Raw genomic sequence first — 14,948 nt, forward strand, 5'->3', positions numbered from 1 at the left:
CAAGAATTCCAATTATAAATCCTATACTTGATTTTCTATATCATGAGAAAGAAGTTGACCATATGAAACGTTAATAAGCAAACGATTTTCTATTTTTTACTTTCCTTGAGTAATTAATCTAATTAAGTGAAAGCACCTAAATTAATCCTATTGAACATGCAATCATAGCCTACAACGCTAGCTACTCAAGAACATATTTAATGCATGAAGAACAAAGAAAAGATGTCAACTTAAATGCACAACCTAGTATGAAAAAGTTCATCTGTTTACAATCCTCCTTAATTGATTTTGACTTTTGTCCACCTTTACAACTTATGATTTAGGGTTACAAAACTATTAGGTGAATTGTTAACCTAAATCTAGCACCAATTACATGCAAATCCCAAAAGTTTTGAACCAATTAAAATCAGCACATAAAAGATTTCAATAAAGCAAAACCAATTGAGCAAACTCACATAAGCAACATAGAAACTAACTATAAAGAAATCGCAAATTTCATTCAAGCATAAAGACTGGCTTTAAACTTTTCCCTTAACGTTATGTGTTAACTAATTATATAGTTCACGAAATCAAACCAACAAAACTTAAAGAAGTTCATAAGGAAAAAGATAAAATTACACCATGAAGGATGAATGATGAACACTTGAGACGTTGGACGTTGAAGATCTTGAAAGCAAGTCTCCTCAAGGCTATGACACAAGGGTGGATGATGGCTAGGCAAGATGATGCTCACGGCTCCTTCTTCTCCTCCTCCTTGGCTTGAAGACACAGAACTAAGAACTAGAGAATGGAGAGAGTTTTGGCATATGAAAAGAATAAAAGAATGAATGAATGAAACATCTCAAGGGTGCATCCATATATAGGGGATGTCTAGGCCTTCTGGATCATTCTTTTAATTTCTAGGAATTATCTTATTGATCCACACAGCTTTAGCCAATTAAATAATTTCATGTCATGATTCTTGTGTCATCCAGCCAATGAGAAGCCTTCAAAATTGCACATTGATTCTAGGGAAATATTATTTGTCGAATTTACATGAATATTTTCTGATTTTATTTCTTTATTTCGGCCAAAGAAGGAGTATGGGCAACAAGAAGTGTATTTGGACTTGATTTCATCCTTTCTGTATGTTGTAATCCCTTGAAACTCTCCAAGATAACTCTAAAAACGTCACTTTCTAGACCCCCTTGTATATCTCACGGCAAAAAGAATTATTTAACTTAAAATTCACTCCTTTTGCGTCCAAGAAACCCAAGTATACTTAGGTATCTTTATTTACTGCAAATCCCAAGTTTCTAGAATATTTTTTAGCTTTCTTAAGTAATCTTGAAGCAACATGGTCTCCTAAAGCCAGGGGCGGAGCCACGTGGGGACTCAGTGGGTCCTGTGCCCCACTCACTTTTATATTTTTTTTTACTAACCGTACATAAAAACGAGAATAAGTTTGCTAGACTTCGTAAATTTCGTTGTCAGCCAATTTGGCTTAGTGGCAAGGCATGCAAGTAGTATACAACTGGTCCCAGGTTCGAATCATGCATGAGGGGAGGATGGGTTTTTTAATTTTTTTTGTTCTTTTTAAGAATATTAACACAGTTTTCCTTTATAGTTTTAAAAATTAAAAACAAATTATGTCTCCATATGGAAAATTGTCTAATATCTAAAGCTATAAATTTTACTAATAAAATATGTAATGTTAAGAAAAATATTAATCTTATGGCAATTTTATTTTATTTTATATATTTTATTAAAATATTGGTATATATTTTAAATTTCAAATTTTTTTATTTTTTTTTAACTTCTGAGTGCCCCACTTGATATGAAATTCTGGCTCCGCCACTGCCTAGAGCACTCAAGTTTCCTAACCCCGCAGGACTCCTCATGTCTTCAGGACTCCTAGGTGGTGTTTGTTACGTGGGACTATTATCCCCCACCTTATTTCCTATAATAGTCTAGGACTCTTCTAACCTGGGATATGCTATGTTAATACCTGACCCATGTTTGGTACTGCTTAGGACTAAAGAGCAAAATAGTCAAAATAGTCATATCCCATGTTTGTTTGTGTATTGGACTAAAAGTTGGTAATTTGTAGAGACATGAATGATTTTATGAGTTTGTGAGAAGAAAAGAAAATTGGAATGAGAAAGCTAAAGACAAATCCAGAAATTGTATCCCTTACGTGACCAGTTACAGTTATTTGGTCAGTGACATGGTCAGTTACTTGACCAGTGACACGGTCAGTTACTTGACTAGTTACATGACCAGTCAGTGACATGGTCAGTTACTTGGTCAGTGACATGGTCAGTTACATGACCAGTCAGTTACTTGGTCAGTGACATGGTCAGTTACGTGACCAGTTACAGTTACTTGGTCAGTTACATGGTTAGTTACGTGACCAGTTACATGACCAGTTACAGTTACTTGACCCAGAATTGATCAACATCCAAAATCAATGAAAACAAACAACCAAATAAGAAGATAAAAACACAGACGTTGTTAAAAGAAAGAAAAAACCCAGAATTGATCAACATTCAAAATCAATGAAAACAACCAACCAAAGAAGAAGATAAAAACACAGACATTGTTAAAAGAAAAAAAAAACCCAATCTTGAAATTGATCAATTCTTAGCAAATCAAGCTACCCAGACACCAATTATTACAACCCATAAACAATTGTTAATAGAAAATCAATCCATAGTCTTTAATTTAACAAATCACAGTAGATACATGAGAAGAAGAAGCTAGACGGGGTTGAAGGGAAGAGGGAATCAGAATCAAAGCAAAAGGAGCATGACATAGAAAAGAAATTGAACATAGAAGTTCAAGGAGGATGATGCGCGATCGAGAGTGGAGAGACGAGGTTGAAGCGCGCGAAAGGGAATGAGAGACTAATGTGTTGTTGAAGCCCGTGCTTCCACAGTCCGATGAGATTTGGGGGTTCTATGTAAGAAGGTCGGGAGCTGATGCGGGGACTCTCTAATCTCATTTAATTGAGTCCTCATGTGTGCCAAACGTGAGATGAGTCTTATTTTCTTACATAAGTTACTCCAATCCAGTCCAGTCCCATGTAACAAACATAGAAGACCAGCATGTTGAAGCTTACATCAATAGATGGAGTCATTCGTCTCTTCCAATCTAATTTTTGCATCTTTGATCAATGTTAACTTCTGATGCAAATGTAAGGTTCCGGAATTTCAACCAGTGCTCTTAAAATGCCCTGCAATGGAAAGAAAATATATAGCAGTTTTGGTATTGGCAAGGAATCAATCTATTATGATAGATGTCATATATTACAGTTTATCAGGTTGTTAATGATTTAAATTGAAAAAATTGGTCTCACCTAATGTATTTACCAGTTAAAATAAGTAGAGATTTTGAACTTCTTTGACGAATTAAATTTCTGAAGATTGTGTAGTAGTTCAATTAAGTTATCCTATAAATGAGCTTCTTATATGAGAGTGGACTGTCTCAAATAAAAATAAAAAACAATCATAAATCCAGTATTTTCTACTGAAAGCCATAAATAGGATCATTTACTAAATAACAAAACAGGGGAAGGAGATTAAAAACGGAATCTTTCCTCTGTTTTCAGTGCAAACTCTTGTCCCTGAAAGTTTGGAAAAGTTTTTGTTATGTTAGTTTCTAGATTATAGGATTAACTATGTACTCTGTGCATTGGTTTATAGTAAAGGTTGGAGATTTTGGTTCGAATTCAAATAGTGTTAGGTTAGTGTATGTGGGTGGTACGGTCTTCAAGGCTTGCTGTGTTGTACATGCTTGTTGGAGTCCGCATGTGCTGGAAGAAAGTGTGGTTTTGTTAGAGAATGGTGCTTTATTCTTGTTTGATTTGGAATCTCGTCTAGACAACGATATTTCAAATTCATATTTTAAAGGGACCAGATTGAAAGTCCTGTGGGACAATAATGGTTATGGTAGTTCTGGAAATTATAAGTGGTTAAGTTGTGAGTTCAGTTGGCATCCTAGAGTTTTGACTGTTGCACGTTCAGATGCAATTTTCTTAGTTGATTTGAGGTTCAATGAATGTAGTGTGACTTATTTGATGAAGATTGAGATGTTGCATATGTATGCCCCAATTGAAAAGGAGCAGTTCCGTGTGCTTTCAACGATTAGTTCTGATAGCTTTCACTTTGTTTTGGCTTCTGACAGTTTGTTACTTCTTTGTGATGTGCGCAAGCCATTCACGCCGGTGTTGCAATGGGCTCATAGCATCGACAAAACAAGCTATATTGATGTTTTTAGACTACTCATAGGATGACACATATAAATGGCCTTCTGATTCTGGTTTTTGCATTATCTTGGGTTCATTTTGGAATTGTGAGTTCAATATCTGTTCCTATAGACCTTCCCTCCCAATGCCAGTAGGATCAGTAGCTTCAAAAATAATGGAGCTTAGAAAATCCTTTTATGCCAGGGAGCTTCCTTCAGATCTTTTACTGTCTAGCCAAGAATGCCATTGTGGAAAGAGCTTACTGGGAACCATTCTTCTGTTACAGGATCTGGCCGATCCCTTCCACGACTTGGTGCAATCCATATAATTTGTGACCCACCCCTGCACTCAAACATTTCCAGTTAGAAAGCTACAGTTAGAGAACAAAGGGAGATAAATTTGAACCATTTGGCTTGTAAGAGAAGAGTTTTTAAAAGATTCTCTTCCTGAGTGGATTGATTGGCAGCACAAAAAAGAGTTAGTGCTGGGCTTCGGTATTGTAAACAAAGACTTGTCTTCTCTGCTTTCTGAACCAGATGAATTTGGTGGTTTTACACTGATAAGGCTAATGTCCTCAGGGAAGCTAGACTTACAGAGATGTTGTGCGTCATGGGATTCTATAAAAGAAGTAGAAGAATCACATGGAGAGTTGCTGCATTTTAAGGATCATTTGCTCTACTCTCCTGAACATGAGGAATACAAATTTCCTTGAAGATTTAAGTACCTTGAACTTGACTACCTCTGTAGTTATCTAAATGGCAATCTTGATGAAGTCTTGGATGCAAAAATAAAAAAGCCCTCTAAGGTTCCTCAAGGGAATGAACTCTTTAGCCCGGAATTTCATGAAGTATTATGCAAGAAGTTACATGAATGCGGTTTCGGTCAGTTAAGATCATCTCCTGCTATTACAATTGTTTTAAATGACATCAGCTTGCCAGCAAGCTTACACGAAGTTGTTTTGAGGAGATTGTGGTCAGAGTTACCTATGGAGCTTCTGCAATTGGCTTTTTCTAACCATCCTGAAATTCTTGAAGTGCTTGTGAACAAAAAGAGGGTGGCTTTGGAATTCTCTGCCGTACCAGACCTATCTCAGTAACTCAGTTGCCTCCTTTCATTTTAAGGATGCCTACGAAGCCGTCATGCCGCAGCAATGAGTGGTCAAAGAAAGTGCAACCTGGTGAAGCCCTTGTGGGTCCGGTACTTCCTCTTCCTGTGTTGCTTACACTTCATGAATATAATGGGTGTCCAAATTCCGAGGAACAATCAGGCAGATTTTCAGTAGAGGCAGAGCTTACACAGCTTTGATGAGGTCATGCGGGTTGCCAGCGAAATGGCTTTTTCCAATTCCGATCAAGAGGTTCTTGATGATCAAGTGACTTCCCTTGCTAATGATGGAGAAGAGAAATGGTGCGACTTTCAAAGGTCTGAACCTTTCTTTTTATATCAGCCGGTTGCAGCTAAAGGCTCTTCAACCTGTCGTAGACAGGGAAAATCTCTTTATAAGAATGACAAGTTTGACACCTTGATTTCTGTAGTGTCAGAGAAGAAGCAAACATCCAATGACATTAGCGAGAGCGTTGGACCAGAACTCTTTGATGACCTTTGCGCTGTGGAATTGACATTTGATGCTTGTCCCATGAAGCTTGAGTCGAAGGAATTGCGGGAATATAATATATTGAAGAGGCAATTCTTAGAATGGCAAAATAGGTTTGACTGGTATAAAGACTTTCCGCTCTCGGATTTAGATTATATGAGTCATTGTTTTTTTTTTTTTCCTTCCAGAATTATTTTGCCTTCTGATTTTCTTAGATTCATTATTCAAGATGAGCAGAAGAATTCCCCAAGTGGGGATGTTAACAATCCCGGAAGAGTTGAGGGTTCACTTGTACAGATAACAGGATACATCCAAAGGATGTTTGTTGCGTTTCAAAAATAGAACCTTTTTCTCTCTTACATTCGTAGGTATGAAGGTGATTTCAGATATTTTTGTAATCATAACTTATATGGAACTTTGGACGGGATTTATAGTTAAAACCAATTCATGTAAAGTTGTTTATTTTTTTTTGTGGTGGTATGGGATGGAAAGGCCTAACAAAGTAAAGACAAATCACATCTCAGCGTATATAATCCTAATTCTAGGACTTTCACACAAGTCATCAAGCAAGCTAGAAACAAGTCAAATAACTTGTGGAGGGGGTTGCTTCATGAATTGAGCTCTAATCTCTGCATCCAGACCAGCTTTGGCAAGGATGTCACCCTAAAAAAACAAAAAAAAGTTTTCATAAAGTTGTTAATTTTTGTCCCTTCTTGACTTCTTCTGTTCTTTTTTCCCATAGTCTGGAGTATACGTGCCATGGTTTAAACAATCTCGAACGTTCATCGAATGACCATATAGCCAGCCTTCTAAATTTTTCAATGCGTTGTTCTAGTAAGATTCAAAATCCTAGATGTTTTCCATTATTTCAAACAATTTGATCACTTTGTTTCTAGCTTGAGTTTATGAACAGTGATTTTCTAAACTTCTTGCATCTAATTGTTTGATTTGGTTTGTTTTTTAGTAAAATGGTTTCTAAATCTTAATGTGCGTTCTTCTCTAGTGAGATTCAAAGTCTTAGATACTTTCCATTCGTTAGAATCAATTTGATCACTTTATTTATAGTTTGAGTTTTTGAACGTACTCTTTGGACGTTCGATGGAATTCTTTGACAATGTATTTGGACGATGTGGTGTTAGCTCAGTGGTTAGAGCACCCACTACCTATGTACGAAGTCATGGATTCGAGTTACCATGGGGGTAGGAGTGAAATCCTTTGATTCTCTTAAAAAAAAAAACAGTTTAAAAAAAAAAATTGGATAAAGAAACAAACTATGAGATTTAAATGAAAATGTGGGAATTCATAATATATAAACATTAATTATCTCATTTAATATTCTCAACCTGAAAATTTAAAATTTCTCTGAAGGAATTGATTGTCCGAAATTCAAAATTGTATCAATTTTGTATGTCGATCACTTTGATAATCAGGCATTCAGGCTAACCATAAACTCCTCCTACGTTTCAGTTTCAAGTTTTCTTTTTATGGTACTGGCAAACAGGAAATTAAACACCCCAAACATCGTTGTCGTGGAATCCATTAGCAAAGGACAACCGGGAGCCGCCAGCTGTTTGATCTTCCCTTACAAAAACCAAATAAAGAAAAACTCACCATAATTAAGCATAACCCGAATTTCTAGTACTCTTTTTTTCTTCTGTATCATAATCATCCTGATTGATGATGATGATCACGATGATTCTTAATTAAATTAATGATCTCTTTTCTTTGTCATTGTTGGTTAATTTAATAAGGGCCAATTTGTTGAGATTGATTGAGGCGTGGCTGGTCGGGTTCAAAAATGGCCGGTGGTGGTGGCGCAGGAAGCAGAGAGCTCGATCAGACGCCAACGTGGGCTGTCGCCGGTGTCTGTTTCAGCATCATTCTCATTTCTATAGTTTTGGAAAAGGTTCTTCACCTGGTTGGACATGTACGTAATAAACAAAATGTTTCTGCTTGTTGATTATGTCGTTTCATTTGAATTGTACGCATGGTTTAATTACCTTCCTTTTAATTTGCTGGTTTCAGTGGTTTGAACGTAGAAAAAAAAGCCGGTTTGCTTGAAGCTCTAGAGATAGTTAAAGCAGGTGAGTAATTTCTTTTTAGATGATTTTTTTATTTATTCTTTTGTATTGCATTTCTGTTTTTGCTTCTGATTGCATTTTTTTGTTGCTGTTGTTGTTGTTGGATTGCAGAGCTTATGGTTTTGGGATTCGTTTCTTTGCTACTGACATTTTTTCAAAAGCACATCGCTGAAATTTGCATTTCTGAAGGCTTTGCAGATACAATGTTGCCTTGTCCTTACAGAAATGGCCCTGATAATCACGGTGGTGGTGACAAAGGTGGTGGAGGAGGAGGTCATCGCAGGCATTTATGGTGTGAGCAGGAGGGCAGAATTTTAGCTGGTGGTACTTGGTAGCGATGGCGGAAGCTGTACTAGAAAGGTAATTAAGTAATACCAACGATAAAACATCTTATGATCAGCTGTTTGATATATAATTCATTCTACTACAATTATTATTGTATATGATCATATTTTATGTTCTAATATTCCTTTAAGACTGTCATCAGAAACCACAAAAATCAATACGAATTGCTCATAAGTGCATTTTAGGACTTATATTATCAATCAAGTCATCATATGTTTAAATCCCTCGTATAACCACATATTAATATATATATATATATATATATATATATGAGAAATTTTAAATACACACCCCTAATCACTCAATACACATTCCTATTATTTTATAAGGGAAATGATTGAAAATGTCATTTTAGAGAGTGAAATGATAATAAGGTCATATTGTTTTCCACTTGATAGAAAGGTCCACTGTGAATTGTTATTAATATTAATTTAGTCCTTATGAATAATGAGGTCATGTTACAAAAGGTCAGTTTTTAATTTATATCATTCCGATTCTGCCCCTACGGTAATAAACCTTTATAACCTTCTATTTCAAAATCTGCGAGCTCAAATTTCTCTCTCCAGAAACCTTCCTATTCGATTTGTTCAGAGATCTCTTTCCGAGATTCTTTCTTCTCCGCCCTCTCCGTCGGAAGCTTCTGATTTAGTTTTGTGCCTCTCCAACGATCTGAAATCTCAGTTTTGAGTGGTTTTGGAGCTTCCGCGGCTCTTCTCGTTTTCTGGATCTTTGGCTTCGTCTGTGTTCGTCTTGATCACGTTATTGTGTTCTTCTTCTTCGTCGACTCAGTGCTTGGTTACAGTTTCTGTATTTCTTCCTCTCTCTGGTTTTCTCTGATTTGATCTGTAAGCCTTCTATCTGTGAATTTGTTCGTTTTTTTTTTTTTTTGCAGTGTTTTTTTGTTGTTTGTGTTAAATTGTTGAATTGTTCGTTTTGGATTACTGTGTTCTTCTCCTTCGTCGAGTCAATTATATGTTGAATTGTTGATGATGTTTTGTGCTATTGCCGTACTATATATGTTCTATACTGTGTTTTTTTTTATCAGTGACATGGCCAGTTACATTTTTAATACTGCTGTTTTGTTCAGGCTGTAACAGTTACTTTGGCAGTGACTTGTTTGTGTTGATTCTGTTGATTTTCGTAGTAGTGACATGGATAGTGATTTTGTTTTATTCTTGTGCAGTTGTTATGGATTCTAGCTATGTTGTCAAGTTTATTTATTCTGGTGAAGCAGCGACAGTTCCATTGTTGCATAATTGGTCGTTTGTTGACCTATGCAATTCAATACGCTCTCGTTTTCCGGATTTGATTCAAGGAAATTTCATGTTGAGGTACATTATTCCTCCGGATTCTAGTTCATGTTTTCTAGAGAGTGAAGTTGATATGAGAATGATTTTTAGGAATTTGGTTCGTTACAATTCTGATTTCGTTGAAGTGTTTGTGACTGATTTGCCTTCTATTAGTGAAAGCGTGGTGAGTAATACAATGTGTGAGGATTCTAGTACCATGCTTGAGGAGAATGATTATTTGGGGTGTTATAGGGCAGAGGCACCGAAGAGTTATATGACGAAAGGTTGGGAGAGTTATATTCATTCTGAAGGCCAAAAGTTTGAGGGTGGGGTTGTTGAGTTTAGAGATAAGCTGCGTAAGTATGCCATAGAAATTGGTTTTTCATATGAGTTTGTTAGAAATGACACGGTTCGTGTTATTGCTCAGTGTTCTAAGAAACATTCTCAGGGCTGCAATTGGCTTGTGAAGGCTTATTTATGCAGGGTTAATGGTTTCTTTATGATTAAAAGGTTGGTTAATGTTCACACTTGTCATGGTGTGATTCGTTTGCAGAAGAGTAAGATGATGGGATCCAAGGTTGTCAAGTCTATTGTGCTTGATAAGATTCGTGCGAATCCAAACAAAAAGCCAATTGATATAGCTGATGAGATCAAGAGTGATTATGGTTTGGATGTTCCTTATCGTACTGTTTGGTATGGTACGGAGTTGGCAAAAACAGCCCTGCATGGTGATGAAGCTGAGTCTTATTCTCAGCTACTTTGGTTCAGTGAGTCTGTTATGAAGTCAAACCCCGACTCTAGGATAGCGGTTGAGTTTCATCAAGAAACACACAGGTTTCAGCGTATGTTTGTGACCTATGGTGCATGGATGAAGGGTTTCCAATTTTGTAGACCTATTCTTTTCATTGATGCTACATTCATTACCAACAAGTACAAGGGGCAGATTATTGCTGCATCGGCAAAGGATGCCAATCAAGGTTGAATCTCCTTCATTATTTCTAGTTTTTTATTTTTCTTTCTACTGACATTGTCAGTTACATGTTCATTGACAGTTACATGTCCAATGACTTAAATGTTCTGTGATTTGAATGACATGTCTCTGGCCATGTCACTGTCAAGTAATATGCAGTTATGTCAGCGACATGGTCAGTGACATTAACAGTTACATGACAGTGACATCATTTTTGTTTTTCTGTTCAGGCTTGTATCCAGTTGCTTATGCTATTGTCGATTCTGAAAATGAGAGTAATTGGAGATTTTTTCTTGAGGTTTTGGCTGAAGAGTTTGCAAAACACCCTATGAGGAGGGTGACGTTCATTTCTGATCGTCATGTTGGGCTTCTTAGTGCTTTCCCTAGTGTGTTTCCCAATAATCCACATGTGTTTTGTTTTAGACATCTGATGGCTAACCTTTCTGACAAATTTCCAGCTGGTTCTTACCTTAAGGATCGGATTCCTTACTTGTTTATGTGTTGTGCTTATTCTCGCACACCGGAGATGTATGAGTTCAACATGGAAATCTTGAGGAGTGAAGGTGGCGACATAGTTGCTCAATTTCTGGAGGATCTTCTGAAGGAGAACTGGTGTATGGCGTACTTTAACGGCGAAAGATTTGGTGAAATGACAAATAACTTGGCTAAGTCTTTCAATAATTGGGTGTTGCCTTTGAAGAGTCTTCCTATTCTTGATATTAATGATGGGATTAGAGTGAAGTCCATGGCTTCAATTGCTGCTCGGAAGCAGGATGCTCAAGAATGGTTCTCTGAGTTGTGCCCGGTGATTGAAAAGAAGCTGAAGGAGAATTTGGATGTCGGAAGGCATTGGAGAGTGAGCAGATCTGATACCTATGTGTATGAAGTTCACTGCCAGAAGTACAATAGCATGGTAAATTTGGAAACTCACTTTTGTTCTTGTGGAGAATGACAGCTGTATGGCTTCCCATGTTCCCATGCCCTTGTAGTGATCCAACAACATGGTTCTTCCCCGTATTTGTATGTCAATGAGCTGTACAAGGTGGAGAAATATCGAGAAACTTATTCTTTCCCAATTAATCCTCTTCCCTCTATTTCGAAGCAAGTGCATGATTTTGGTAGAGATGCGGTGATGTTGCAGCCTCCTTTGACTAGAAGACCACCGGGAAGGCCTAGAAAGAAGAGGTTCAAAAAAAGGAGCGAGCAAACCAGGGTGATCAAGTGTGGTAGGTGCGGAAAATGTGATGGTCACAACAGAAAGAGTTGTACAGCTCCGATATAGGTTCTATTCTGCTTACATGCCTTTAACAGTGACATGGCAAGTAACATAGCAAGTGACTCCAATACAGTTTGAAGTTTTGTTTTGATTTTTCATTTTTTTCAATAAATGATAAGAAGTGCTTACTCATTGGAATTTTTTTGACTATGAGACAGTGTATCTGCTTTCTTCTTTTATAAATTCTTCAGTATTCTTGTCCTACAGGTTTTTAATAGTTACATGTACAGTGACAACCATTTTCTTTAGATTTACATTGACTTGTCCATTGACATTAGTTTTTAGTTATCTTGGCAGTTTCTTGTTCAATTACTTGTAGTTGGATCACTGATTATAGATTTGGTTATTGGTAGCGGAACGCTGCAAAATAAAAAAAATTAGCTGTAAAATTTTTTTTTGGTTTTTGCGGTGCAGCGGCACGCTGCAAATATTAATGATAATTAAAAAATGAAGCATCAACACCAACTTTGGTTTGTTAATTGGTAGCGGAACGCTGCCATTGCGTTGCAGCGGCACATATTCATCTACATGCTTAGGTACATGTTCAGTTACATACATTTCCTATGACTTGGCCAGTGACTTCACTTGCCCAACTCATTGGCCAGTGACTTCCTTATTTACATGGACAGTGACTTGGCCAGCGACTTTACTTGGCCAGTTATTTTGTTAGTTATATGGACAGTGACTTGGCCAGTTACTTTTTCAGATACATGGACAGTGACTTGGCCATGGACAGTGACTTGGCCAGTTACTTTTTCAGTTACATGGACAGTGACTTGGCCATGGACAGTGACTTGGCCAGTGACTTCGCCATATACATGGACAGTGACTTGGCCAGCGACTTCACATGGCCAGTGACTTCGCCATATGCATGGACAGTGACTTGGGCAATGACTTCGCCATATACATGGACAGTGACTTCCGCATTTTCATGGATAGTGATTTAGCCATGGACAGTGACTTGGCCAGTTACTTTATCAGTTACATGGACAGTGACTTGGCCAGTTACTTTGACACTGGGCGAGTTAGTGACTTGTCCTATGAATTCAGAAGATGCATTAATCTTGAATAAAAAGATCCATACAAGTCATAGTCTGAAGTAAACAACAAATTTCTGAATTTCTGAAGTAAACAAACAAATATCTAAAATTCTTAATTTGCTGAGTTCCAGCTCTGCTTATGTTCAGCAAATTTTTTGAATATTTGAGCTTTGAATTTCATGATCTGAGCTTTGGTGACTTTGTTTGGCATCTTCTCCTCTTTTGCCATTTTGTCCATGTAATACATTACAAAAGCTCCGCAATCTAATCTGTTGTCAATTAAAAAGTTTTCATGTTAATGATTTTGACCAACTTAGTAACAGTAAAGTCATCATTTTAAATTTTTGAATATAGACTTACGATCCTTCGTCTTGTTGGGGGCAGATTCTGGCATGGTTCAAAGGGATCCTTCCACCGTCATAATTTTCCTTTATCCACCTTATTGTTCTTATCTCATCATCGCTCAAAATACTTTCAACCATCTTTAATTTTGTGTGGGTGCTTTGACAAGAGTCAAAGCTCATTCGGCAGCCTTGCTGCAGCATATCGTCTGCTTGATCTTTTACTGCTCTCATCCACAGCTCGACCATTTCAACCTGTATTTTTTAACAGATTAGTGAGTGATAGTTACATGGTCAGATACATGGTCAGTAAGAAGTTTCTTACCAATTTTTTTATGCTTTTAAAGCACTGTCCTGTTCCTGCTCTTCTTGGTTTCAGTGAATCAAAATGCAGCCATTGCGGTATGTCCTTGTCAAAGACCAATAGCGTGTGGTGAAATTCTTCATTATGGGTAATTGGGAAGAAAAGCATGCTGCATTTTCCCATGTTTTGGAACAGCGGCTCACACAAGTATTGATGGAGGTTTCTCACAGTTAAATGTATTGTCGAATACTATTTAAAAAAAGAAAGAAAGAAATACATAGAACGAGTTATAAATAAACAAAGAATGAGAGATAAGGATTTAATTTTTATAGAAATTGCTCGCCATACTTACCCAACACATGCTATGCATAAAAGCAGATCTTCCCAAATTTTGTGAACTTTCATTTTGCATTTCATCCTTCAATATTTCCCCATAGCAATCAATCAGTTGTTCGCTATTGATAGATTGTTTATGAACATTTTGACATCTGCCCTTGTGATTTCGCTTCCAGGCTCTTTTCCCTCCCAGAATAATACGCTGCATAACATAGAACAGTGTTAGTCCAGTGACTTAGGCAGTTACTTTACACTTGCCAATAATCTGGACAGTGACTTGGCCAGCTACATGGAAATTGAAAATGATCTGGACAGTGACTTGGCCAGCTACATTGAAATTGAAAATGATCTGGACAGTGACTTGACCAATGACTAGGCCAGCTACATCTCAATTGCCATGATCTGGACAGTGACTTGGCCAGTGACTAGGCCAGCTACATGGCAATTGAAAATGATCTGGACAGTGACTTGTCCAGTTACTAGGCTACATGGCAATTGAAAATGATTTGGACAGTGACTTGGCTAGTGACTATGCCAGCTACATTGCAATTGAAATCACTAGGTGGTGGGCTGTAACATGAAATTTTACCTTTGTTCTGCCTTGTTCCAGTACTTCTCTAATTTGCTTTTATTTGGCATGTCAAGTAGGTTGTACAGTGGTAGCTTTTGCCAATCTATGACTTCAATTTTGCTTTTTTCTGTTTCTTCATCGTCATCCACTTGATTCGTCAAATCATGTATCACTTCCTGCTCTGGCTGCTGTTCAGCTGTCTGTCCTTTTTTCTTTTTCAGTGATTTGATTCTGGTCATTTTCGCCCTCTGCCTTTGCTCTTTCACTTCGTCCCACCAGAAAATATGATGTTTTTTTTGTACTGTCTCGTTTCTCTTCGTCCTAACCACGTAGCAATAGAGGCCAATAGATTCTGAGTCCTGCCCTGATATGTCATCTAATATTGGCTTGGTGAACTCAGCTCTTGTCATCTGTTCCGTATGAGGATAGCAACTGATCGGTTCAACGTCAAAAACAGGCTGAACTTCTGGTGATACAATGATCTGATACTTGTGTGGCTCTGCTTCCATATCTTCCAAATGGACTTTTCTTGTAGGTGGAGTTTGTAAGGCGCCCGGAGGTGGAAACACAAACAAT

At 37.3% G+C, this 14,948-nt stretch overlaps 2 protein-coding genes and 1 pseudogene across 2 annotated transcripts; all 3 read left to right on the plus strand.

The window, feature by feature from the left end:
* The first annotated feature begins 3,658 nt into the window (after positions 1 to 3,658).
* On the plus strand, positions 3,659 to 5,530 carry LOC112171011 (annotated as a pseudogene).
* A 1,855-nt stretch (positions 5,531 to 7,385) lies between these two features.
* On the plus strand, positions 7,386 to 10,347 carry LOC121049975. The gene is made up of 5 exons (XM_040508478.1): positions 7,386 to 7,746; positions 7,845 to 7,903; positions 8,012 to 8,260; positions 9,429 to 10,305; positions 10,341 to 10,347. The coding sequence occupies exons 4-5, from the start codon at positions 9,434 to 9,436 to the stop codon at positions 10,345 to 10,347; spliced, it is 879 nt and encodes a 292-aa protein (XP_040364412.1). The 5' UTR covers positions 7,386 to 7,746; positions 7,845 to 7,903; positions 8,012 to 8,260; positions 9,429 to 9,433.
* Positions 10,348 to 10,350: 3 nt separating this feature from the next.
* LOC121049668 lies at positions 10,351 to 11,948 on the plus strand. The gene is made up of 2 exons (XM_040507573.1): positions 10,351 to 10,511; positions 10,735 to 11,948. Exons 1-2 carry the CDS (start codon positions 10,379 to 10,381, stop codon positions 11,454 to 11,456), a joined length of 855 nt encoding a protein of 284 aa, XP_040363507.1. The 5' UTR covers positions 10,351 to 10,378; the 3' UTR covers positions 11,457 to 11,948.
* Positions 11,949 to 14,948: the final 3,000 nt, after the last annotated feature.

This window comes from Rosa chinensis, chromosome 6, assembly GCF_002994745.2.
Source record: "Rosa chinensis cultivar Old Blush chromosome 6, RchiOBHm-V2, whole genome shotgun sequence".
NCBI lineage: Eukaryota > Viridiplantae > Streptophyta > Magnoliopsida > Rosales > Rosaceae > Rosa > Rosa chinensis.